The sequence below is a fragment of the Hemitrygon akajei genome, chromosome 3 (assembly GCF_048418815.1).
Source record: "Hemitrygon akajei chromosome 3, sHemAka1.3, whole genome shotgun sequence".
Classification (NCBI taxonomy): Eukaryota; Metazoa; Chordata; class Chondrichthyes; order Myliobatiformes; family Dasyatidae; genus Hemitrygon; species Hemitrygon akajei.
The window spans coordinates 103,415,996-103,443,961 of record NC_133126.1 but is presented as its reverse complement, the minus strand read 5'-3'; the positions used below and the strand labels follow the sequence as shown (position 1 = coordinate 103,443,961).

The following is a 27,966-nucleotide window of genomic DNA, read 5'->3' as shown; positions in this document are numbered from 1 at the left end:
CTCTCCCCAACCCCTACTTCTGTAAAATTCCCTCTATTTAATACGTGGCTGCTGTTAAGTTTCCCGTTTATTTTGACTTTTTTTTAACAGAGGTGCTGGTGCAGAGCTCCGGTAGAACTGCACGCCTGGGCTAGTACCCAAGATGGAGCTGACTAAATTTATGACCTTCTGTAGCTTCTTTTTGTCCTGTGCAGTAGCCACCCGCCCCCCCCCCCCCCATACCACACAGGGTATGTCAGAATGCCCTGTCAGAATGCTCCTCTCCATGGTACATTTATAGATGATTTTGAGTCTATTCGTTGACATACCAAATCTCTTCAAACTCCTAACGAAGTTGTTATGATCCCAGCCCCCTCCTTTGTGAGAATCGCCAGAGCCCTAGTGAAGGGGGGGTCAATGACCCAAGAGAAGAGAGAGATACGTGCGGTGTCCCTCGTTTCACGGCGAGGCAAAGCTGGTGACTGTGGTCATTGTCTCATGGAGACACCTTTGTGAATTGGGAACTGTACTACGTGTATACCCTCAGGGCAACGTGGGTGGAGAGATGGAGAGAGATTGCATCATCCCAACCTGATTGACATCTGAGACCCCGTGAGTTCAGATAAAAGAGGGGTTGTAAAGACGGCCCCCCAGACGCACCAGAAGACACGCTAGAAATCCTGTGACAGCGTTTAATAGCGACAGCCGGTGGTGGGGTTCGTGTGCGTCTTTTCCTTGCCTGGGATTGGCGACCTCACCACGAAAGAACGGCTTAGCTACAGGGGAGGCCACAAGTGAGCGTCCATTCCCCAACGAGACTCCGACGAATCGAACTCCTAAAGGTTGGAAAAACCCGCCGGGTAACTGTTTCATTTAATCTCTATCTCTCTCTCTTTAACAAAGTGCACCAACGCGACACCACAAAAGACGGCAGCTGGTGGAACTGCAGTGACCACAAGAGACTTTCAGATATACAGCGGACAATATATACATTACCCCTAGACAACGATAGAGTTTATTTCTTATTGGTTATTACTATACCTGCGCTTTAGATTGAGTATTGATGACTTATGGTATCTGAATGTTTGTATTAACCTTACTTTTGTGCCCCTTTATAAATAAAAACGTTTGAAAATGGTACCATCAGACTTCAGCGGACCTCTCTATCTTTGCTGGTAAGTGATCCAGTTATGGGATACATAACAACGTGGGTGCCTCGTCTCGAGATTTGAAACCTAATTGGGAGGGCAGTGAATTGGGTTTGTAAGTCAAAAAAAAAACATAAAATAAATTGGATCTGGTACGCGGGTAGCCAGACGGGAAACCAGCAAAGATGGACGTGGATGAATTTATGAAAAACCCGACTGTAGAGGCGCTAGAGGTGGCCACCAAATCAGACTTGTTAAATTTGGCGAAGGGATTGGACCTCACAGAAGTGAGGTCATCCATGAAAAAGCGGGAGGTGCGAGGGGCCATAACTCGGTATTACATTGGGAAGAAAGTGTTCAAAGCTGAGGTCTTGGAAAATATCCCTGAAAAAGTACCAACGAGTGGAATGGATCAGCTAGAGTTGGAGAAATTAAGGTTGGAACATGAATTTAAAATGAAGCAGCTGGAAGTGGCTGAGAGAGATAAAAAACGGGCTGAGAGAGAGAAAGAAAGGGACCAGGAGCTCCAACTAAAGGAGTTAGAGGTGGAAAAAGAGCGGGACCAAGCTGAAAAGCAAAGACAGCATGAAATTCAGCTAAAAGAGCTAGAAGTAGCCGAGAACGAGAGGGAACGAGCCGAGAACGAGAGAGAACGAGCCGAAAAGCAAAGAGAGTATGAGGAGAGACGAGAACAGAGGGAACATGACTTGGAGATGGAGAAGTTAAAGAAAGAGCGAAGAGATCTAGGGTTAGATCGAGAGGAGAGGTTTAATGTTAGTCGGGAGTTGAGGGTAGTACCTCCATTCGAAGAGTCGGATGTTGATAGTTATTTCTTGCTTTTTGTAAAGGTGGCAGTAAATCAAAAGTGGCCCAAAGAGCAGTGGGTGGCGTTGTTACAAAGTGTGTTAAAGGGGAAGGCACAACGAGCATATGCAGCCTTGGCCGTCAAGGAAGGGGAAGTGGAGAATTATGCCAAAGTAAAAGAGGCCATTCTCCGGAGTTACGAGCTAGTACCTGAAGCGTATAGACAAAGGTTCAGAAATTTACGGAAAGGGTGGAATCAAACGTATACTGAGCTAGCCTATGAAAAGGGTGTGCTCTTGGACCGTTGGTGCACCGCGGAACAGGTGGACGGGGATTATGGGCGTATCAGGGAGTTATTTCTGATTGAGGAATTAAAAGGGTGTGTTCCGGAGGAGATCCGGATGTATTTGAATGAGAAGGCGAATAAGTCCATCTCAGAAATTGCTAGGTTCGCAGATGAATATGCCCTAACCCACAGGATAAAGATTTCCTCGCCAAAAGGTTACCCGAGAGACCGTTGGAACGGTAGGGAAAGTCCGCCGGCTGAGGCAGAGGTCCCGCCGGGAACTAGTGGTAAGGTTGAGGTGGTAAGGTTGAGGGGGAAAGGCCAGGCGGCCCGAGATTTCCGGGCTTGACCTGTTTTAATTGTGGGAAAAGAGGACATATTGCCTCTAGGTGCTTTGCTCTGAGAAAGGAGCCAGAAAAAGGGAGAGCAGCGGTCCCTATCGGGTGTGCCGTGGTAATCAGTAAATCAACGAGAGAGCCCCGGGTAGACAGAGTACGAGAAGGGTCAGAGACTTGGCTGTCACCCGGAACCGTGTCTGTGAAGGGGGGAGACCCACCCATTCCCGTCCGAATCTGGCGAGATACCGGGGCGGAGCTGTCGTTGATCCGCCGTGATACTAGATTTCGGTCAGAGAAGGGGAATGGTCGCCGTGAAGGGGATAGGTACAAGAATAGAAATGGTGCCCCTTCATCAGGTAATTATGGATTTTGAGCTGGTATCTGGACCAGTCAAAATAGGGGTGCCATCAGAATTCCCGAGAACTGACGCGGACGTCCTCCTCGGAAATGATTTAGCCGGGGGGGCAGGTTTGGACATGGCTCAAACAGCCTGTGAGGATTGCAGCCCCGCCCCTCGCATCTCCAGTCTGTACCACAGGCGCGAGCATTCGCAGCCTGTCGAGAAAGGCAGCTGAGAAAGCGAGCAGTTTAAATCTGGCCAGTATTGATTTGGCTGAGACGGTCCTACCGACCCTGTACCACGAGGGTTCTGAGGGTGGTAAACCAAATAGTAAAGTGAAAGGGGTTAAGGGAGAGGAGCGAGATCGTCCCTTAGCGAAGAGAAAGGTCCTAGAGGTAGGAAATAAAGAGGAGAAACGGAAACAGCTGTTAAAAGGTCCAGAGTTGGACATGGATGATCTGTCGGGGGTGGCAGCCCTGTTTGAAGAAGTTGAGAGTTATCAAGGTGTTCCCGAGAATGAGATGAAGGCAGTCCTAGATGAAAAGGATGCCATTACCTTGGAGAGGTCTGCTGGGTTGGCAGACGAGGTTGTTTCAGCCCGCGGGGTTGAGTTTACTCCGGAAGGGAGTTGCCCAGAGAGGAACTGGGAAGATCAGGGGAAGTTAGAATTTGAAAAGGGTACAGGTATTGAAAGCCTGGAAGAGGCAGATGTCCCGTTTGAGTGTGTCCAAGATGTGGATGCACGTGGTACTGAACCTAGTAATGGAGCTCAGAAAAGGTCTGAGGTATTTGATTCAGTTGAAAAGGAATGCAGTCCCTGTGGGTCAGATGGACTGGGTTCAGTGAAGACAGGGTTAACCCTGGTAATTGGGGGAAGGGAGGGTTCCCAGGTGTTGGTACACGAAGGGGTGGTGAACCTTAAAGTGGAACTCGACCATGGGGGGATAAACATTATTATTGAAGGGAACGGGAAGTTTGTAGTTCCCAAATCGAATGAAGAAAATTTAAAGTTTAGATTGGTGTCAGAAGAAGCAACCAAGCTACAGAAACGAGGGCTTGGTAACGCGGTGCCTGCGCATCGATTACAGGTGGATTTGGAATGTAAAGGTGCCCCACACGCTGTTGTTATTCAAGAGAGCACTGTGAAAAGGCCGAAATTTAAATGCGGCCTGAGGGAAAGGTTCGAACTGAAACCCATCAGCCTGCATGGTCTTGACGAAAGGGTTAGCTACCTGTGTAACATTAAAGATTTGGGTGGAAATTCCCACGATGATTTAAGTTTGGGACACGGTGTTGAGAGAATAACCCTTATGGAACAGAAAGGCGGGAGAGTACCTCGCCAAATTACCCAGGTCCCCCACGTAGGAACTCACCGGAAAAGAGGTGACGGCTAATGGGGGCGCCATTTTTAAATAGAAAAACCGGCTGTACGGGATTTTGACAAAGCATGTGAATAACAAAGACAACCCCCTTGGAACCCTGCCTGTTGAAATCTGATGCTACCAGCCTTTAGTCAGGGACAAGATGTTACCATATTAAAGGAAGTGACACTGTAATCGTTAACTGTTTAGATGCTGAAAAATGTGTGACGGTACAGTTCTGTAGTTAAAAGAAAAGCTTTTGTACTATGTTAAATCCTAAAACTCTGTAAGACTCTGTACCACTCCGTTTTAACCGCTGGTAAAAACGTTTTTAAGAGGGGAGGTGTTATCATCCCAGCCCCCTCCTTTGTGAGAATCGCCAGAGCCCTAGTGAAGGGGGGGGGGTCAATGACCCAAGAGAAGAGAGAGATACATGCGGTGTCCCTCGTTTCACGGCGAGGCAAAGCTGGTGACTGTGGTCATTGTCTCATGGAGACACCTTTGTGAATTGGGAACTGTACTACGTGTATACCCTCAGGGCAACGTGGGTGGAGAGATGGAGAGAGATTGCATCATCCCAACCTGATTGACATCTGAGACCCCGTGAGTTCAGATAAAAGAGGGGTTGTAAAGACGGCCCCCCAGACGCACCAGAAGACACGCTAGAAATCCTGTGACAGCGTTTAATAGCGACAGCCGGTGGTGGGGTTTGTGTGCGTCTTTTGCTTGCCTGGGATTGGCGACCTCACCACGAAAGAACGGCTTAGCTACAGGGGAGGCCACAAGTGAGCGTCCATTCCCCAACGAGACTCCGACGAATCGAACTCCTAAAGGTTGGAGAAACCCGCCAGGTAACTGTTTCATTTAATCTCTATCTCTCTCTCTTTAACAAAGTGCACCAACGCGACACCACAAAAGACGGCAGCTGGTGGAACTGCAGTGACCGCAAGAGACTTTCAGATATACAGCGGACAATATATACATTACCCCTAGACAACGATAGAGTTTATTTCTTATTGGTTATTACTATACCTGCGCTTTAGATTGAGTATTGACGACTTATGGTATCTGAATGTTTGTATTAACCTTACTTTTGTGCCCCTTTATAAATAAAAACGTTTGAAAATGGTACCATCAGACTTCAGCGGACCTCTCTATCTTTGCTGGTAAGTGATCCAGTTACGGGATACGTAACAAAGTATAGTCACTGTCTTGTCTTCTTTATAGCTGAAGGTACATTGGTTAGTTCATACTGGGGAGAGGCTGCTTACCCACTAAGAATGTGGATAGGAATTCACTTGGTCCTCAAGTACTGGATCCAACGTTGAGAATTTTGGTCTTGGACAAAAGAATGTTTGTCTCCCGTGAAGAAATTGTAATGTATCTTTCAGACGAGTAGACCAGTGATTTTTTTTCACCAATTGAAGTGGAACATTGAAATCAGGTCTGATATCCACAACCAGCTAATCTCCAGACCTCGGTAGTTAATGGGAATAGTTCTGACTGAGGCTTAAAAGGAAGAACTGGGTCCAACTCCCAGTGAATTAAAATTTCAATTAGAGCTCTACGAGATACATAAACTCCTTCTGTCTCTTTTGGTTCTTCAGCAAATCATCTTTGTGATGCTGATGCCAATTGCCCTTACCTCCCACTGTCTGCTTGACAACACCCACATCCCCATTCTCCTAATACTCAATCCCGGCTCATCCCATTCCCAGTGTCCAGAGTGCAGAACTGAATGTAATGATTGAGTGAATCCCTACCCACATTGGGAGCAGGTGAATGGCCTCTCCCCAATGTGAACTTGCTGATGTACCGTCAGTTAAGCTGACTGAGTGAATCCATTCCCACAGTCTGAGCAGGTGAACAGCTTGTCCTGAGTGTAAGCTCCATCACGCGTTAGCAGATCAGATGGCCAAGTGAGTCAATCTCTTTCAATATATGGAACAAGTGAATGCCTCTCACTGCTGTGAATTTGCTGTTGTATCGTCAGCTTGGATGACATAATGAATTGCTTCCTACAGATGTCACAGGTTAATCATTTCACTATGGGATGAACTTGCTGATGTATGTTCACACTGGATGACTAAATAGATCCTTTGCCACACACAGAGCAGGTGAGTGGCCTCTTCTCATCGATATGTCTGCGAGTCAGATGAATGAGAGAAACCCTCCCCACGATGGGAGGACAATGATATCTCCCTGTTATCAGTTCTCTGGCAATTCATCAAGTCACATGCCAAATATAGTAAATTCCTTGCTCAGTCGAAATCATTGAAGTACTAATCTCAAGTAAAAAAATACAGGTTTGTTCTCATTAACCCACTCCCAGTATATTTCATTGATTGAAAAAAGGAAACCTTATTTCAGACACAAGACATGTTTCCAGCTGGGATGAGATATTTCTTCATTTCTGAGGGTCGATAACAGATATATGGGTGTTACAAAGGAAACATCTGGTCATCAAACATCTGGACAGAGACAGCAAATCTGACATGCAGCTGTGTTTGAGGGTCATGTACACAAATGCTTTGTCATTACTAACCTAGAAAAAGTTTTTCAAAAGACATCAATGGGTGAAGGACGGCATTTCAGATTAGATAATTTTAGTTTATGTCAGGACATTACACTGGTACAGCAAAGTTCAACACAAGCATAAGAAACTCCTGAGCAGAACAGATCATCAAGTTATCTGCCTGTATCAGAATGGGCCATTTCTGCCGGCCTTCAATCTGTGACGTGACTCAGTTTGTCTCTCTCCATTTGTAATATTTCAAGGACCAAAATGAAATCGATGATGGATGATCGATAGCTGTGGCAGGGCTTGAATGCTATCACCCCTTACAAAGTGAAATTTAGAGAGGTGCGTGACCACAGGGCTTCGCTTCCAGATGAGCTCAATGTCTTCTATGCTCGCTTTGACTGTCGTAACTTGGACTCCCACAGCCTCAGATAATGCTGTGATTTCAGTCTCTGTGGTCGAGGGGTGAGCATCCTTCAGGAAGGCAACAGGCACAGATGTGGCAACTGGCCATGTAATAAAGATCTGTGCTAATCACTGGTTGGATGTGTTCACCAATATATTCAAGATCCCACTTCGGCAGTCTGAGGTACGCACTAGCTTCAAGCAGGCCTCACTTTTACTGTGCCTAAAAAGAACGTGCTATTCTGCCTCAATGACTATCATCCTGTAACACTTACATCCACTGTAGTGAAGTGTATTGAGAGGCTGGAGATGAAACACATCAACTCCTGCCTGAGAAGCTATTTGGATCCGTTCCAGTTTGCCTATGGCACTACAGGTCCACAGCAGAAGCCATTTCATTGACTCTGGGAACATCTGGACAGCAAAGATGCATAGACTAGGGTGTTCTTTATCGACTACAGTTCAGCATTCAATACTAGCTTCCCCTCAAAACTAATCCTGAAACTGTGAGACTTTAGCTTGGTTAACTCTTTGTGCAATTGGATGCTTGATTTCCTCACTTTCAGACCCCAGTTTGGATTACAAAATCTGCCACACAATTTCCATCAGCCCAGATGCACCACAAAGCTGTATGCTTAGCCCCTGCTCTACTCACTTTACACTTACGATGGTGTGACGAAGCACAACTCTAATATCCTTTTTAGGTTTGAAGACAACCCCATGGTCATTGGCTTAATCAAAAGTGGTGACAAATCAGCGTATAGGAGCCTGATTGGAAATCAAGCTGAGTGGTGCCACAACATATTACTCAATGATATCAAGACTGAGAAGCTGATTATTGACTTCAGAAGGATGAAGCTATTAGTCCATGAACCAGTCCTCATCGGGGGAGCAAAGGTATCAGCAACTTAAAATCCCTTGGTGTTATCATTTCAGGGTATCTGCTCTAAGACTGAATATAATTGCCCAAAAACCCTGCAACCACTGTACTTACATTAGAAGTCTATGAGGTTTAGGCATGACATCTAATACATTGGCAAACTTCTGGAGATGTGTATTGACTGGCTGCAACACAGCCTGGTATGGGAATTCTAAAGCTCTGGAATGAACATTCCAATAAAAAGTGGATATGGCCCAGTCTATCACTAGTAAAGTGTTCCTCTCCATTGACGCATCAATACAGAGCACTATAACAAGAAAGCAGCATCCATCAACGGGGACCCAGAGGCTTCAGAACCAACACAACCAGGTTCAGGAACAGTTATTATCCCTCAACCAGAGGGGATAACTCCATTTAATAGTTCACTGGCTTCATTCAATATCAGAGAATGTGTGCAATGAAGAAAAGAAGAAGAAAGCCCTCAACTCTGAGTGGAGTCATTGGGACGCCGTCGTGATGACGCTTTTTTTTTTAGCAGGCTTTCTTGTTTTTACGAGGCCGAGTTGCTAGCTCGATGCTCAACCCAGCAGATGGAAAGCGTGCAAGGGATGTGTGCAATATACAACCTAAAATTCTTAACTCTCCACAGATGACCACAAAAGAAAACCCCAGAGCAAATGACAAGAATGTTATAACCCCAAATCTCCCCCTTCCACTCACAAGCAGAACAAAAGCATCTACACACTCCCACCCCTCCCCCTTATTTCACCAAAGAACATCAATCACCCAATATCAACAGGAAACCCCCAAAGAGACCATGATCTAGACTCCATCCCAACGACCCTCTCTGTCACTAATGAGGGAAAGCTATCACTCCTGCCATAGTGAGAGTGAGACCAATAGCTTGCTGTTTCAATGTTAAGTCTGCAGCGCCACTTTTACTTCGAGTTTACTGACTTGAGTGTTGGCAGAAAATCTCACTCGTCGTCGAGAGGGAGAGAGGAGAGGAAGAGGGAAAGGGAGAGAAAGAATGCATATCATGGTCACTTTTCTGACATTGTTAATCTGGTACGCTACTACTTTGATTCACTAATTTATTGGATGCGAGGAGGAGTGGATAGTGGGAGCCAAGTCCTTGGTCGTAGCGACAATTAGGCCTGAAGCCACGGTGTCACTTGCTTACAAGCCGCCCACAGTGAGGAGACAAACCCTCTGTGCTTCACCGGGGGCGTTGTGGCGCGCCGTCCAGAACGTGTTTGAGCTGCCTTCACAGGGTTTCACTCAGCAGTAGACAAGCTCTGTTGTGGCCAATGCAGATTTTTTAGCAGCACTCATTGAAACTTCTTGCCACAGGCAGTTGTGGAGTTCAATTTATTGGATGTATATAAGGCAGAAGATTAGGGCTGATACGGAAAATAGGTCGGCCATGATGAAATAGCAGTACAGACTCAAAAGGCTGACTGGCCGAATTTGGCTCCCATCTTTAATGGTCTTAAAAAGTACTAAATATTTGGATGTGTGATGAAGAGTCCCTGAAACTGAGTCCACAATTTGTGGGATCTGTTCACTGATGGGGCAAGTGAAGTGGAGGTGCAGCTAAAGATGGTCCCAGAGGATGAATTCTCTGAGCACATCTGCAAAACAACTTTTTTCCAATGCCTCATCTTTCTTTTTAAGGTAGCTGGGGCCCTATTGGAGAGTCTGTCATCTACTGCTGCATTCACACTGCTGTTTTTCATGGTGGTGGGTTCCCATTCTTGGACTTGCCAAGTGGCCACGTTTTCGATATGTCTACAGGGAGCAGCGTAACATAGTTGTGCTAATTGAAGATTTAAATGGACTGAAGGGGCTGGTTTAAACCTATGTATGTCTCTGGTTGTGGTTCTACTAATTGATATATACTTGCATATGTGAGGACTCGCTGATGTACCTTCAGATTAGATGACTGAATGATTCCCTTCCCGTACACTGAGCAGGTGAAAGGCCATGCACCTGTGTGAACTCGAAGGTGTGTCTGAAGGGAAGATAATTGAGTGAAACCCTTCCCACAGTCTAAACAGGTAAACTCCCTCTAACCAGTGTGAGTTCACTGGTGTATCTGTAGTGAATTTAATTATTTGAAATCCTTCCCACAGTCTAAACAGGTGAACTCCCTCTCCCCAGTGTGAACTCGCAAATGTGTCTGTAGGGAAGATAACTGAGTGAATCCCTTCCCACAGTCCAAACAAGTGAACGGCCTCTCCCCAGTGTGAACTCGCTGGTGTGTCTGTAGGGAAGATAATTGAGTGAATCCCTTCCCACAGTCTGAACAAGTGAATGGCCTCTCCCCAGTGTGAATTCGCTGGTGTGTCTGCAGGGAAGATAATTGAGTGAATCCCTTTCCACAAACTGAACAGGTAAATGGCCTCTCCCCAGTGTGAATTCGATGGTGTGTCTGCAGGGAAGATAATTGAGTGAATCCCTTTCCGCACACTGAACAGGTGAATGGCCTCTCCCCGGTGTGAACTCGCTGGTGTGTATGTAGGGAAGATATTTGAGTGAATCCCTTTCCACACACTGAACAGCTGAATGGCCTCACCCCAGTGTGAATTCGCCGGTGTGCCTCTAGGGAAGATGACTGAGTGAATCCCTTCCCACAATCTGTACAGATGAATGGCCTCTCCCCAGTATGGACACGATGGTGTACCAATAGTGCAGATGATTGACTGAATCCCTTCCCACACACTGAGCAGGAGAATGGCCTCTCTCCAGTCTGAACTCGTTGATGGCCCTGTAGGTGACGTGATCGACTGAATCCTCTCTCACACACTGAACTTGTGAATAGCCTCTCCCCAGTGTGAACTCGCTGATGTCCCTGTAGGGAAGATAACTGAGTGAATCCCTTCCCACACACTGAACAGGTGAATGGTCTCTCTCCAGTGTGAACTCGTTGGTGTGCCTGTAGGGAAGATAACTGAGTGAATCCCTTCCCACAGTCTGAACAGGTGAACGGCCTCTCCCCAGTGTGAACTCGTTGATGAGCCTTGAGAGAAGATAATTGAGTGAATCCCTTCCCACAGTCTGAACAGGTGAACGGCCTCTCCCCAGTGTGAACTCGCTGGTGGACCAATAGAGCAGATGATCTAGAAAATCCCTTCCCACACACTGAGCAGATGAATGGCCTCTCCTCAGTGTGAACTCGCTGGTGTCCCTGCAGGTGATGTGATCGACAGAATCCCTTCTCACACACTGAACCGGTGAATGGCCTTTCCCCAGTGTGAACTCGCTGGTGTGTCTGTAGGGAAGATAATTGAGAGAATCCCTTTCCACAGTCTGAACAACGGAACGGCTTCTCCCCAGTGTGAACTCGCCGGTGTGTCTGTAGGGAAGATAATTGAGTGAATGTCTTTTCACAAAGTGAACAACTGAATGGCCTCACCCCAGTGTGAATTCGTCGGTGTGCCTCAAGGGAAGATGACTGAGTGAATCCCTTCCCACAGTCTGAACATGTGAATGGCCTCTCCCCAGTATGGACACGATGGTGTACCAATAGGGCAGATGATTGACCGAATCCCTTCCCACACACGGAACAGGTGAATGGCCTCTCCCCAGTCTGAACTCGCTGATGACCCTGTAGGTGACGAGATCGACTGAATCCCTTCCCACACACTGAACTGGTGAACAGCCTCTCCCCAGTGTTAACTTGCTGATGTCCCTGTAGGGAAGATAATTGAGTGAATCCCTTCCCACAGTCGGAACAGGTGAATGGCCTCTCCCCAGTGTGAACTCTCTGGTGTGCCAACAGGGCAGATGAATTACTGTACCCTTTCTCACACACTGAGCAGGTGAATTGCCTCTCCCCACCGTTAACTCGGTGGTGTCCTTGTAGGTGATGAGATCGACTGAATCCCTTCACACAAACTGAACTGATGAACAGCCTCTCCCCAGTGTGAACTCGCTGGTGTGTCTGTAGGGAAGATAATTGAGTGAATCTCTTCCCACAGTTTGAACAAGTGAACGGCCTCTCCCCTGTGTGAACTCGCTGGTGTGTCTGCAGGGAAGATAATTGAGTGAATCCCATTCCACACACTGAACAGGTGAATGGCCTCTCCCCAGTGTGAACTCGCTGGTGTGCCTGTAGGGAAGATAACTGAGTGAATCCCTTTGCACACACTGAACAGATGAATGGCCTCTCCCCAGTATGAACTCGCTGGTGTACCAGTAGGGTAGATGATCGATTGAACCTCTTCCCACAATCTGAGCAGATGAACATCTTGCCAGTGTGAACTGGCTAATAGATCCGATGACAAAGTCAATCCCTTCCTACAGTCTGAACAGTTGAACAGCCTCTCACCAGTGTGAACACACTTGTGTCTAGGCAGGTCACATGACCAAGGGAATCTCTTTCCATTGAAGACTCTGCTCCTTGTGAACTCACTGTTGTGTGTCAGGGTTGGCTGAATGAGTATATCTCTTCCTAGCAAGTGTACAGCCTCTCACTGATGTGAATTTTCTGATGCATCGTCAGTATGGACAATAAAATAAATCACTTAATTCAGACAGAACCGGTGGAGCATCTCACTATGGTGTGAACTTGCTGATGTATCTTCATGTTGAGTCATTGAGTAGGTCCTGTCCCACACACAGAACAAGTGATTGGCGTCTCCACTCTGTAAACTCACAGATGTTTCTGTGGCTTGCTGAGTGGCAGAATCTCACACTGAGAAAGTCTCTTGGCATCAAACGCTGGTGTGTTCTCAGCACCTCATTTCCAGTAGATTTCAGAGTTAGAACTTCACTTCAGACACAAAGCACTTTTCCAGCTGGGATGAGATATTTCTTCATCTCCTAAGATCAACAACGGATATATTGGTGTTACAATGGAAATATCTGGTCACTCCTTAAGTATCTGGACACAGACAGCAAACCTGAAATCTTGTTCTGTATGAGATACCTGCGCATAAATTCTTTGTCATTTCCAACCTGTAAAAAGATTTACAAAAGACATCAATGGGTGAAGGACAGCATTTCAGATGAGATAATCTTAGTTTCTATGGTGATGTTTGATATTACACTGTTATAGTCAGGTTTAATCCAAATTCAAGAAACAACTCCTGATCTTCTTACTGGGACCATCCAGTTCCCCGGCAGTTTTTCTGTCTATATCAGAATGAGCCATTCTACCCGTCTTCAATCTGTGACAAGGCTCCATTTGTTTCTCTTAATTTGTATCATATCAAGCTCTGTTCATGTTCTACAGAGTCCTGGCAATTCTGAAAATGTTTCCCAGCCTCTGCATGTCACCTCTGCTGAACATAGGAACACTTTTAGTAAGGCAACAGCGCTGCTTTAAAGAGCGTTTTACAAGCCCATTCTTAGCCATAAGACCATAAGACATTGGAGCAGAATTAGGCCATCTGGCCTACCGAGTCTGATCCACCATTCAATTATGGCTGATCTTTTTTATTTTATCTCCTCCTGAACCTAAATTCCAGGCCTTCTCTCCATAATCTTTGATGCTATGTCCAATCAAGAACGATCAATCTCTGCCTTAAATACACCGAACGACCTGGTGTCCACAGCTGCATGTGGCAACAAATTCCACAAACTCACCACCATTTGGCTAAAAAAATTTCTCCACATCTCTGTTTTGAAAGAGTGCCCCTCTATCCTGAGGTTGTGCCCTTCTGGCCTAGACTCTCCCACCATGAGAAACATCCTTTCCACTTCTACCCTGTCTAGGCCTTTCCACAGCTACTCTGTCTAGGCCTTTCAACATTCAAAAGGTTGCAATGAGATCCCCCCTCATGCTTCTGAATTCCAGCAAGCCATCAAATGAAGTGGCAAATGAAATACAATGTTGGAAAATGTATGATCATGCACTTTGGTGGATGAAATAAATGGGCAGACAATTATTTAGATGGAGAGAGAATTCAAAAAGCAGAGATGCAAAGGGACTTGGGAGTCCTTGTGCAGGATACCCTAAAGGTTACGTCCATGTTGAGTCGGCGGTGAAGAAGGTGAGTGGAATGTTGGCATTCATTTCTAGAGGCATAGAATATAAGAGCAGGGATGTGATGTTGAGGCTCTATAAAGCACTCGTGAGACCACACTTTGAGTATTGTGTGCAGTTTTGGGCTCCTTCTTTTAAAAAGGATATATTGACATTGGAGAGGGTTCAGAGAAGCCTCATGAGAATGATTCCAGGAATGAAAGGGTTAACATATGAGAAATGTCTGGCAGCTCTTGGAGTGATGATGCTGTGGCCATTACAGAGACTTTGATGGCTCAGGGACAGCAATGATTACTTCAAGTGACAGGCTTTGGATGTTTCAGAAAAAACAAGGAGGGAGGCAAAAGAGGTGGGGGCGTGGCACTGTTGATCAGACATGTGGCACGGCTGCAGAATAGGAGGAAGACATGGAGGAATTGTCTACGGAGTCGTGCAAGATAAGAACATGAAGGGGTCAATAACTCTACTGAGTGTTTTTTATGGACCACCCAATAGTAACAGGGATATCGAGGAACCGATAGGGAGACAGATTCTGGAAAGGCGTAATAATAACAGGGTTGTTGTGGTGGGAGATATGAATTTCCCAAATATCGATTGGCATGTCCGTACAAGGTTTAGACAAGGTGGAGTTCGTTAGGTGTGTCCAAGAAGGTTTCTTGACACAATATGTAGATAAGCCTGCAAGAGGAGAGGCTGTACTTGATCAGGTATTGGGAAATGAACCTGGTCAGGTGTCAGATCTCTCAGTGGGAAAGCAATTTTGGAGATAGTGATCACAATTCTATCTCCTTTACCATAGCATTGGAGAGGGATAGGAACAAACAATTAGGAAAGCATTTAATTGGAGTAAAGGGAAATATGAGGCTATCAGGCAGGAACTTAGAAGCATAAATTGGGAACAGATGCTCTCAGGGAAATGTATGGAAGAAATGGGGCAAATATTCAGGGGATATTTGCGTGGAGTTCTGCATAGGTAGGTTCCAATGAGACAGAAAGGACGGTGGGGTACAGGAACCATGGTGTACAAAGGCTGTTATAAATCTAGTCAAGAAGAAGAGCTTACAAAAGGTTCAAAGAATTAGGTAATGATAGAGATCTAGAAGATTGTAAGGCTAGCAGGAAGGAGCTTAAGAAAGAAATTAGAAGATCCAGAAGGAGCCATGAGAAGGCCTTGTCGGACAGAATTAAGGAAAACCCCAAGGCATTGTACAAGTATGCGAAGAGCAATAGGGTAAGACGTGAGACAATAGAACCAATCAAGTGTGACAGTGGAAGTGTATGTATGGAACTGGAGGAGACAGCAGAGTACTTCACTGCGATAAAGGATCTTGGCGATTGTAGAGATGACTTAGGGCAGACTGAAAAGCATGAGCATGTAGATATTAGGAAAGAGGGATGTGCTGGAGCTTTTGGAAAGCATCAAGTTGGTTAAGTCACTGGGACCGAACGAGATGTACCCCACGCTACTGTGGAAGGAGGGGGAGGAGATTGCTGAGCCTCTGATGATGATCTTTGCATCATCAATGAGGACGGGAAAGGTTCCGGAGGATTGGAGGGTTGCAGATGTTGTTCCATTACTCAAGAATGTGAGTAGAGATAGCCCAGGAAATTATAGACCAGTGTATCCTACTTCAGTGGTTGGTAAGTTGATGGAGAAGATCCTGAGAGGCAAGATTTATGAACATTTGGAGAGGCATTATATGATTAGGAATAGCCAGCGTGGCTTTGTCAAAGGTAGGTTGTGCCTTACGAGCCAAATTGAATTTTTTTGAGGATGTGACTAAACACATTGATTAAGGTAGAGCAGTATATGTAATGTATATGGATTTCAGCAAGGCATTTGACAAGGTACCCCATGTAAGGCTTATTGAAAAAGTAAAGAGGCATGAAATCCAAGGTAACTTTGCTTTGTGGATCCAGAATTGGCTTGCCCACAGAAGGCAAAGAGTGGCTGTAGACAGGGCATATTCTGCATGGAGGTCAGTGACCAACGGTGTGCCTCAGGGATCTGCTCTGGGACCCCTGCACTTCACGATTTTTCTAAATGACCTGGATGAAGAAGTGGAGAGATGGGTTAGTAAACTTGTTGATGATACTAAGGTCGGGGGTGTTGTGGATAGTGTGGAGGGCTGTCAAAGGTTGCAGCGGGACATTGATAGGATGCAAAACTGGGCTCAGAAGTGGCAGATATAGTTCAACCCAGATAAGTGTGAGGTTGTTCATTTTCGTAGGTCAAGTATGATGGTAGAATATAGTATTAATGGTAAGACATTTGGCAGTGTGGAGGATCAGAGGGATCTTGGGGTCTGAGTCCATAGGACACTCAAAGCTGCTGCGCAGGTTGACTCTGTAGTTAAGAAAGCATACGGTGCATTGGCCTTCATCAATCGAGGGATTGAGTTTAGAAGCCAAGAGGTAATGTTGCAGCTATATAGGACTCTGATCAGACCCCACTTGGAGTACTGTGCTCAGTTCTGGTCGCCTCACTGCAGGAAGAACATGGAAACCACAGAAACGGTGCAGAGGAGATTTACAAGGATGTTGCCTGGATTGGGGAGCCTGCCTTCTGCGAATAGGTTGAGTGAACTCGGCCTTTTTACCTTGGAGCGGTAGAGGATGAAAGGTGACCTGATAGAGGTGTATAAGATGATGAGAGGCATTGATCGTGTAGATAGAAACAAAGAAGCATAGAAAAACATACAACACAATACAGACCCTTCAGCCCACAAAGCTATGCCAAACATGCCCCTACCTTAGAACTACCTGGGCTTTAACAATAGCCCCACACACAAAATGCTGGTGGAACGCAACAGGCCAGGTAGCATCTATAGGAAGAAGCATTGTCAACGTTTCGGGCTGAGACCCTTCGTCAGGACTAACTGAAAGGAAAGGTAGTAAGAGATTTGAAAGGAGGGGGAGGGGGAAATCTGAAATGATAGAAGACAGGATGGGTGGGTGAAGCTAAGAGCTGGAAAGGTGATTGGCAAAAGGGATACAGAGCTGGAGAAGGGAAAGGATCATGGGACAGGAGGCCTAGGGAGAAAAAAGAGGGAGGGGAGCACCAGAGGCAAATGGAAAACAAGCAGAGTGATGGGCAGAGAGAAAAAAAAGGAGGGGGTAATAAATAAATCAGGGATGGGATAAGAAGGGGAGGAGCCCTCTAGTTTTCTAAGCTTCATGTAGCCATCCAGGAGTCTCTTAAAAGACCCTATCGTTTCTGCCTCCACCGCCGCCGCCGGCAGCCCACACACTCACCAGTCTCTGTGTTAAAAAACGTAACCGACATCTCTGTACCTACTTCCAAGCATCTTAAAACTATGCCCTCTCATGCTAGCCATTTCAGCCCTGGGGAAAAGCCTCTGACTATCCACACGATCAATGCCTCTCATTATCTTGTACACCTCTATTAAGTCACCTCCTCTGTTGCTCCAAGGAGAAAAGGCTGAGCTCACTCAACCTATTCTCATACGGCCTGCTCCCCAATCCAGGCAACATCCTTGTAAATCTCCTCTGCAACCTTTCTATGGTTTCCACATACTTCCTAGAGTGAGGCGACCAGAATTGAGCACAGTACTCCAAGTAGGGTCTGACCAGGGTCCTATATAGTTGCAACATTACCTCTCTGCTCTTAAACTCAATCCCACGATTGATGAAGGCCAATGCACTGTATGCCTTCTTAACCACAGAGTCAACCTGAGTAGCAGCATTGAGTGTCCTTCGATAGTCAGAGGCTTTTTCCCAGGGCTGGAATGGCTAGCCCGAGTGGGTACAGTTTTAAGGTGCTTGGAAATAAGTACAGAGGGGTCAAAGGTAAGTTTTTTACACAGAGAGTGGTGAGTGCGTGGGATGGGCTGCCGGCGATGGTGGTGGAGGCGGATATGATAGGGTCTTTTAAGAGACTCCTGGACAGGTACATGGAGCTCAGAAAGAGTGCTATTGGTAATTTCTCAGGTAAGGCCATGTTCGGCACATTTTTGTGGGCTGAAGGGCCTGTATTGTTCTGTAAGTTTTCTAAGTTTCTATGTGTTTCCTGAAGTTCAGGAGAATGAACAGATTAGATATGGCAAAGTTATTTTCCATGGTAGGGGAGTCTAGGACAAGATCGCATGAATTTGGGATTGAAGGATGTCCATTTAGAACAGAGATGTGGAGAAATTACTTTAGCCAGAGAGTGGTAAATCTGTGGAATTTGTTGCCACGAGCGGCCATGGAGGCTAAATCATTGGGTGCTTTTAAGGCAGAGGTAGTCAGGTCCTTGATTAGCCAGGGCATCAAAAGGTATGGGGAGAAGGCAGGGGAGTGGGCATGACTGGAGGAACTGGATTAGCCCATGACTGAATGGCGGAGCAGACTCGATGGGCCAAATGGCCTATTTCTGCTCCTATATCTTATTGTCTCATGGTTCCTCGTATGATAACCCTTTCATTCCTGGAATCATCCTTGTGAACCTCCTCTTACCCTCTTCAATGCCAGCACATCTTTTCTAAGTTGAGAGGCCCAAAACTGTTCACAATACCCAAGCTGAGGCCTCACCAGTGCCTTAAAAAGTTTCAGCATCACATCCTTGCTCTTGTATTCTATACCTCTGGAAATGAATGCTAGCATAGCATAAAAAGAAGTGGTCCCAATACCAACCCCTGTAGAACACCACTAGTCACTGGCAGCCAACCAGAAAAGGATCCTTTAATTGTCACTCATTGCCTCCTACCAATCAGCCAATGCTCTAACCATGTTAGTAACTTTCCTGTAATATCATGGGTTCTTAACTTGGTAAGCAGCCTTATGTGTGGCACCTTATCAAAGGCCTTCTGGAAGTCCAAATATACAACATCCACTGCATCCCCTTTATCTATCCTACTTGTAATCTCCTCAAAGAATTCCACCAGGTTCATTAGGCAGGATTTTCCCTGAAGGAAATCATTCTGACTTTGTACTATTTTGTCCTGTGTCACCAAGTAATTAATCACCTCATCCTTAACAATTGACTTTGACATCTTCCCAACCACTGAGGTCAGGCTAAGTGGTCTATAATCTCCTTTCTGCTGCTTTCCTCCTTTCTAAAAGAGTCGAGTGATGTTTGCAATTTTCCAGTCCTCTGGTACCATGCCAGAGTCCAATGATTTTTGGAAGATCATTTCTAATGCCACCACAATCTCTAACGGTACCTCTTTCGGAACCCTAGGGTGCAGTTCTTCTGGCTGAGATGATTTATGTATGTGTAGGTCGTTCAGCTTTCTGAGCACCTTCTCCCTTGCAAAAGTAACTGCGTCCACTTCTCTTCCTTCACACACTGCAACATCAGGCATACTGCTAGTCATTAAGCTCTACCCTTGGCCATTCAGCTCTGCAATGAGTCAACCTACAGTCGAGACACTGACAACTCCTCCTGTGAGACTGACTCTGGTAACTTCTTCTTATGTTTATATCTGTGCAGTTCTGTGACACTGTTTATTTACTTTGGAGTGAATAAAGTACCTATCAATCTATCTACAAAAAGCACATGATTTTACACAGCAGAACCTACAGTTTATGATTATTCCATCCACTGCCCCCAACCCCCCACGTGATTGACGGTGGTGAACTCATTGATGGCAATAGCAATGAATATGAGTGGAAGGGCAGTCATCTTTCTCATTGAAGAGTGGCACTTCTGTGTTGTGAATGCTACAGGTCATTTCTTTTCCACAGACAAATGTATTTGATATGTAGTTGATATTTGCTATCATTATGTACCAGAGAGAATGGTACAAAGTATGCTTTCATTGGTAGATAGATCCAAAACAAGAGGAGATAGAACAGAAGTGATTTTCTCAAGTACTAAAGCTGAGGGAAGGATTTTGTTATTTTTCCCCATGCAGTCAGTTATAATTGACTGGATGGTAGACTCTTCATCTAAGATTAACATTGGACTATATTCTTGTATTGACTTCCTCAATATGGGATTTAGCAAGCTGGAGGTGGGCAATGTCAGTCAGATCCAATAACTCCAAATTCCAATCACTCCACCCGAGTATTCAACCACATTCTGTCAATTACCAGGGAATGTCCCCCATGTCTATCTGTCTACCCAGAATCTCCCTTGAATAAGAGACCTGTCTAATGGCCATGGCCCCAGAGGTGTACGTACACCAGATATATAGTGGAAGCTCCTTTGCTGAGCAGTACAATGCTCCCCGAGGCCCGGGTATGGATTGTGGGGCTGAGATAGAGGTAGTTGACTGGGAATGTCCTGGGATGCGTGACCACTGTGTGTCTGGAGCTTACAGTAATTGTCCCTCAGTCATGGCGTGGATGCCATTGGTGATGAAATACCTGACCGGATGACTGCTCCACCCTTCTACCATTTCTCCACCATCAACACTGTCCTCAACTGCATCTCTTCCATTTTGCGCATGTCTACTCTCACCTCATCCTCCCGTCATCCCAACAGGGAGAGGATTTCTCTTGTCCTCACCTACCACCCCACCTGCCTCCGTGCCTAGCACATAATTCTCTGTGACTTCTGCCTTCTCCAGTGGGAGTAACTGTCACTCCCCACCCACCCCTTTCTGCTTTCCTCAGCGATCGCTCCCTACACAACTCACTACTCCCTTGTCCTTTCATCCCTCCGTACTATCTCCCTCCTGTAAGTTATCTTTGCAAGCAGAACAAGTACCACACCTGCCCATACACCTCCTCTCTCACTACCATTCTGGGCCCCAAACAGTCCTTCCAGGTGAGACAACAGTTCAACTGTGTGTCTGTTGGGGTCATCTACTGTATCCAGTGCTCCTGTACATCAGTGGGGCCCGGTGTAGATCGGGAGAATACTTAGCCAAGCACCTATACTACATCCGCTAGAAAAAGTTCTGCTAGAAAATCCGCTAGAAAAAATGGTCACCCACTTTAATTCCACTTTCCATTCCCATTTGGATAGCCTCCAACCTGATGGCATGAATATCAATTTCTTGAACTTCCAGAAGTGATCCCCTCCCAACTTCCTTTATTCCCCCAACACACACAAAATGCTGGTGGAATGCAGCAGGCCAGGCAGCATCTATAGGAAGAAGCAGTGTCGACAAGACCCTTCGTCAGGACTAACTGAAAGAAAAGATAGTAAGAGATTTGAAATAGGAGGGGGAGAGGGAAATCCAAAATGATAGGAGGTGAAGCTAAGAGCTGGAAAGGTGATTGGCAAAAGGGATACAGAGCTGGAGAAGGGAAAGGATCATGGAGCGGGAGGCCTTGGGAGAAAGAAAGGGAATCACCAGAGGGAGATGGAGAACAGGCAAAGAGTGATGGGCAGTGAGAGAAAAAAAAGGGAGGGGGAAATAAATAAATCAGGGATGGGGTAAGAAGGGGAGGAGCGGCATTAACGGAAGTTAGAGAAATCAATGTTCATGCCATCAGGTTGGAGGCTACCCAGCCAGTATATAAGGTGTTGCTCCTCCAACCTGAGTGTGGCTTCATCTTGACAGTAGAGGAGGCCATGGATAGACATATCAGAATGGGAATGGGACATGGAATTGAAATGTGTGGCCACTCACTGGGAGATCCTGCTTTTTCTGGCAGACAGAGTGTAGGTGTTCAGAGAAACAGTCTCCCAGCCTGCGTTGGGTCTCATCAATATATAAAAAGGCTGCACTGGGAGCACCGGACACAGTATACCACACCAGCTGACTCACTGGTGATGTGTCGCCTCACCTGGAAGGACTGTCTGGGGCCCTGAATGGTGGTGAGGGAGAAAGTGTAAGGGCAGATGTAGCACCTGTTCTGCTTACAAGGATAAGTGCCAGGAGGGAGATCGGTGAGAAGGGATGAGGGGGACGAATAGACAAGGGAGTCCATTTCCCATTCCCTCTAACACCTTAGTTCCTTACCTGACCATTGCCTCCCTCTGGTGCTACACCTCCTTTCTTCCATAACCTTCTATCCTCTCCTATCAGATTTCCCCTTTCTCCAGCAGTATCTCTTTCACCAATCAACTTCCCAGTTCTTTAATTCACTCTTCCCTCTCCCAGTTTCACCCATCAATAGTGTGGTTCTTCCTCCCCTCTCCCCACTTTCTTACTCCGACTCCTCAATTTTATCTCCAGTTCTGATGAAGGGTCTCGGACTGAATCGTTGACTGTACTCTCTTCCATAAATGCTGCCTGGCCCGCTGAGTTTCTCCAACATTTTGCGGTACTACAATTCCTGCAAAGCCTGTCGGCTACTAAGCACATGCGCGAGAATCGGAGGAGGAAAAAATATGCAACATGCGCAATAGTCGGAAACTGTCCGTTCCTTAGGCATTTGATATTGAGGTCATGGGTCATGATCGCTGGATTCTGAATTTAGAAATGGCGCCAGCTCTTTCCCTCGTTAGCAGTAAGCTCCTCTGGTCCCGGGTACTGATCGTGGGGCTGAGAGAGAGGGAAAGGACCGGTACTGTCCCGGGATGTGGAGCCACGAGGTGTTCAGGCTCACAGTAATTGTCCCCCAGTCCCGTTCCTACCTGCTGCCGATTCTCCAAGAGCCTTTTGTCCACTGATCGCATGCGCGAGAACGGGGTGTGGGGGAGGGGGAGCAGGAATGACATGCGCATCAGTCGGGAACTGGCTGTGATACGTACGCATGCGCATTTGGTCGCGTGGTCATCGGTCTCGTTCGGCGAATTCTGAAGCGCTAGACAAAATGGTTCAGGAACTCGGCAGCTCTGGCAGCATCTGTGGAAATGAGTAAACATTGGACGTTTCTGGCCAAGACCCTCCTTGCGGACTGATAAGCGAGGGAGAAGACGCTAAAATAAAGGGGTAGTGGATGGAGGATAAGGGGTTATGCGAAGCCGTGTTTTAGGATAAGGATTAATATGTCAAGATTGTAGCCCAAAACTGCCCTCAATGCTTCAAGTCAGGCTTCACTAGTGTTCTATAAAGGCTTAATATTGCATCCTTGTTTTAATATTCTAGTTCTCTTAAAATGAATGTTAACATTGCATTTGCCTTCCTCAGACTGAACTGGCAAATTAACCTTTAGGGAATCCTGCACAAGGATGCCAAGACCCTTTACGCCTCAGATTTTTTTTATTTTCTCTCCGTCTGGAAAATAGTCAACCCTTTCATTCCTTCTACCAAAGTTCATGACCATACATTCCTGACACTGTATTCTTCCTTTGTCTATCCTGCTCATTGTTTTTTCAGTCCCTGAGTAATGAAAGCCAACTTAACACCTTCTGAACCATCTCTGTTGACTTGCATGGAAACTTAGAGAGATCTATAGATGTAGACCCTAATATTCCTCTGGTCTGCCACACAACTAATATTCCTGTCATTAGCTCTGTATTCTGCCTTCAGATTTGAATGTCCAAAATAAATCACTGCAATTTTCCGGATGGAGAACTGTATGTAAATATCCTGACATTTTTGTACCTCCTGGCCACTTGGGGCACAGGAATGGGAGTAATGTTGTTACAGTGGCAGAAACCTATGCAAATGTTACATAGTGGTTTACTAATCCCTCTGGCCTCCTACTTCTTCTTTTTCCCACAAAAATAAGTATACCGCTTTGAATACTTTTGTGGGGGATGACCTGGGAAAATGCTACGGTGACTGGGTTAAAGGCACTGAGCATAGGTCTGTGGTGCATAAGGGAAAGGGAGAGAAGAAGAGAGCAGTAGTGATTGGAGACTCATAGTGAGGGGGGAACAGACAGGAGATTCTGTGGATATGAACGGGACCCAATTTCCCTCGGGATCAATAAAGTATGTTTGTCTGTCTGTTAGCTGGATGATACATTGCCTCCCAGGTGGCCAGGGTCAGAAATGTGTCAGATCGTGTCCTCTGGCCGACGATCTACGGTCTGAGCTCCATGGTCTGTGGTCTATGGCCTCTGGCCTACGCTGTATGGTATGTAGTCTATGGTCTCTAGACGAAGCTCGTCGGTCTGTGCTCTATGGTTTATTGTCTATGATTTCTGGCCTGGATTCTCCGAACTGTGTTCTGCGGTCTGTGGTCTATGATCTCTAGCCTAAGCTCTACTGCCTGTAATCTTTGGTTTCTATTCCAAGTTCTGCAGTCTGTGGTCTATGGTCACTGGCCATAGGTCTGTGCTCTATGATCAGTCATCTGTGGTCTCATACCTGTGTTCTATGGACTATGCTTACAGTTTATGGTCTGTGGTCTCTGTTCTAAGCTTGATCTGTGCTACACATACAGGTGTCCCCCACTTTTCAAAGGTAGAGTGTTCCTATGAAACCTTTCTTAAGCTGAAATGGCGTAAAGCGAAGAACCATTCATATATATGGGAAAGATTTTTGTAAAGGCAAAAATCCTCTTTGTAATGTGAAAACAGGTAACTAATGTAGGTCTTTTGTAAAAGCGAAGTGGTGTAAAGTGAACATTCGTAAAGCGGTGGACCCCTGTACTGTGGTCTGTGATCTCTGGACTAAGCTCTATCGTTTGTGGTCTTTGGTCTTACGGCCAAAGCTCTATGGTCTGTGGACTATGCTCTACAGCTGAAGCTCGTCGGTCTGTGCTCTATGGTTTGTGGTCTGTGGTCTCTGGCCTAAACTCTTCAAAGTGGGTTCTGCAGTCTGTGGTCTATGATCTCTGGCCTAAGCTGTACTGCATATAGTCTATGGTTTCTCTTCCGAGCTCTACGATCTGAGTTCTATGGTCACTGGACCAAGCTCTACGGTCAGTGCTCTATCATCTGTCGTCTGTAGTCTGTGACATGAGATGTATGGACTACACTCTGTAGTCTGTGGTCACTGGCCTAAGCTCTACGGTCTGTGCTATGTGTGGAAAAAGAGAGAGAGGGAGAGCTACCGCTTCTACCTCTTCTAACAATTCTGAGTGAGGCACAGAGAGATCTATATTTACTGACAATTACCTTTATTGTTCAAACTAACAAGTACGTGAATTCATACACTGAATACCTTGTGCGCACACCCGCTAAGTATCCCTGACCTTCCTGGATAGTCAAAGAATAGCAAAGATATTACCCGGGCGGAGGAATTTACGCTGGCCAGGCGTTCCTTGTTCCTCACTGTCCCAATTCACTCTCCACGTGCTTCACGCAGGGTTCTTCTCGCTTGTACCTGTGATGGTTATTCTTCAAAGTTACTGCCACCAGCACCCACAAAGCATCCACTTTTATATCCATTTCTTATCAATTCAAATGTCGCATTCCCGTGTCATTGCCCGCAGGTCATTTGTCTGGCCTTTAACACCTGGTCATTGGCTCTGGTCCAAAGCAGCATCCATCTATTGTCCTCTTCCCATCAAGGGACAGTTGCTGACTCATGGCTCTTTGTTCTCAATCAGCAATGAGCTCGAAACACCTCAAGCATTCACAATCCTGCATGTTATAGCCAACCAAAGAACACCTCATAAATAACTCCTTATTTGGAAATGACCTCCAGTCCAGCAGGTTACCTGAAGAGTCTTTGTGCCTTCTTTAAAACGCTAATCAAGTCCAGCATGTCAAGCTCACAAAATGGAGAATAGAGTGTCTTCACAAAATGGCAGCCTCCATCCCCCAAGCACACGGCAAGAACAAAGACCGCTTCCACTGTCCATGATTCATTTGAATTCACCGATTTGAAAATTGTCATTCTTTCTGGCCAACATATGTGATAAAGAGTAAACCTGCAACCTCAAGGACAGTGAGGAAATGATCGCCGGAGGCTTATGAGGCACTCCAGGGTTGTTTTGAGGTGACAGACTGGCAGGCACTCTGTGAGCCACATGGAGATGACATTGATAGGCTCACAGAGTGCATCACTAGTTACATCAACTTCTGTGTGGACTGCAATGTTCTGGCAAGAACTGTCCTTTGTTATTCAAATAACAAGCCATGGGCAACAAAGGACGTTAAGGACATCCTGAACACTAAAAAGAGGGTGTTTAGAGATGGAAATAGGGAGGAGCTGAGGACAGTACAGAGGGACCTGAAAGCCAAGATCCGGGAGGCTAAAGACAGGTATAGGAGGAAGCCTGAGTCAAAACTTCAGCAGAACAACATGAGAGAGGTCTGGAGTGGGATGAGGACCATCACTGGGGTCCGGCAAACTAGCAACAGAGGAGCTGAAGGCAGTGTGGACAGGGCCAACAAACTTAACCTGTTCTTCAATAGACACTGTGGCCCCTGCCCATCCCCCACATGATTCATCTGTTGTTGGCCCCCAACCAACACTCTCCCCCCACCCCTCCTCACAGCCCCCCACCTTGCTCTCATGACTACACCCCTCCCCCACCTGAAACCACCACAGTAGGCTTAACAACTGAACAGGTGAGAAGACAGAAGACGTCTCCACCCAAGCAAGGCTGCAGGCCTGGATGGTGTCAGCCCCAGGGTGCTCAAAGCCTGTGCCCCCCCAGCTATGTGGAGTACTTCAACCTAAGCCTGATTCTCCAGAGGGTTCCTGTGCTGTGAAAGACATCCTGCCTCGTCCCTGTACCGAAGACGCCGCGCCCCAGTAGACAATAGACAGTAGGTGCAGGAGTAGGCCATTCAGCCATTTTAGCCAGCACCGCCATTCACTGTGATCATGGCTGATCATACACAATCAGTACCCCGTTCCTGCCATCTCCCTATATCCCTTGACCCTGCTATCTATAAGAGCTCTATCTAACTCTCTCTTGAATGCATCCAGAGACTTGGCCTCCACTGACTTCTGGGGCAGAGCACTCCACATATCCACCACTCTCTGGGTGAAAAAGTTTTTCTGCATCTCTGTTCTAAATGGCCTACCCCTTATTCTTAAACTGTGACCTCTAGTTCTGGACTCACCCATCAGCAGGAACATGCTTCCTGCCTCCAGCATGTCCAATCCCTTAATAATCTTATATGTTTCAATCAGATCCCCTCTCATCCTTCTAAATTCCAGTGTATACAAGCCCAGTCGCTCCAATCTTTCAACATATGACAGTCCTGCCATTCCGGGAATTAACCTTGTGAACCTACGCTGCATTCCCTCAATAGCAAGAATGTCCTTCCTCAAATTTGGAGACCAAAACTGCACACAATACTCCCAGGTGGGGTCTCACCAGGGCCCTGTACAGCTGCAGAAGGACCTCTTTACTCCTATACTCAATTCCTCTTGTTATAAAAGCCAACATGCCATTAGCTTTCTTCACTGCCTGCTGTACCTGCATGCTTGCTTTCATTGACTGATGTACAAGAACACCTCGATCTCGTTGTACTTCCCCTTTTCCTAACTTGACTCCATTTAGATAGTAATCTGCCTTCCTGTTCTTGCCACCAAAGTGGATAACCTCACATTTATCCACATTAAACTGCATCTGCCATACATTTGCCCACTCACCCAACCTGTCCAAGTCACCCTGCATTCTCATAACATCCTCCTGACATTTCACACTGCCACCCAGCTTTGTGTCATCAGCAAATTTGCTAATGTTACTTTTAATCCTTTCATCTAAATCATTAATGTATATTGTAAACAGCTGCGGTCCCAGCACCAAACCTTGCAGTACCCCACTGGTCACAGCCTGCCATTCCGAAAGGGACCCATTAATCACTACTCTTTGTTTCCTGTCAGCCAGCCAATTTTCAATCCATGTCAGTACTCTGCCCCCAATACCATGTGCCCTAATTTTGCCCAATAATCTCCTATGTGGGACTTTATCAAAAGCTTTCTGGAACTCCAGGTACACTACATCCACTGGTTCTCCCTTGTCCATTTTCATAGTTACATCCTCAAAAAACTCCAGAAAATTAGTCAAGCATGATTTTCCCTTCATAAATCCATGCTGACTTGGACTGATCCTTCTACTGCTATCCAAATGTGTTGTAATTTCCTCTTTTATAATTGACTCCAGCATCTTTCCCACCACTGACTTCAGGCTATAATTCCCTGTTTTCTCTTTCCCTCCTTTCTTGAAAAGTGGAACAACATTAGCCACCCTCCAATCAGCAGGAACTGTTCCTG

The 27,966-nt window shown here is 46.2% G+C and overlaps 1 protein-coding gene across 2 annotated transcripts; it reads right to left on the bottom strand.

Moving 5' to 3' along the window:
- Window positions 1-6,845: 6,845 nt before the first annotated feature.
- Window positions 6,846-22,593, bottom strand: LOC140725276 (uncharacterized). Of its 2 annotated transcripts, none has more exons than XM_073040541.1 (2): window positions 22,531-22,593; window positions 6,846-13,024 (listed from the first exon to the last, which is right to left on the bottom strand). In XM_073040541.1, exon 2 carries the CDS (start codon window positions 12,312-12,314, stop codon window positions 10,176-10,178), a length of 2,139 nt encoding a protein of 712 aa, XP_072896642.1. In that variant the 5' UTR covers window positions 12,315-13,024; window positions 22,531-22,593; the 3' UTR covers window positions 6,846-10,175. The 2 variants fall into 2 exon arrangements, with proteins under 2 accessions (XP_072896642.1, XP_072896643.1); XM_073040542.1 differs by lacking the exon at window positions 22,531-22,593 and having other exon boundaries at window positions 6,846-12,889; window positions 12,996-13,027.
- Between the last annotated feature and the right edge of the window lie 5,373 nt (window positions 22,594-27,966).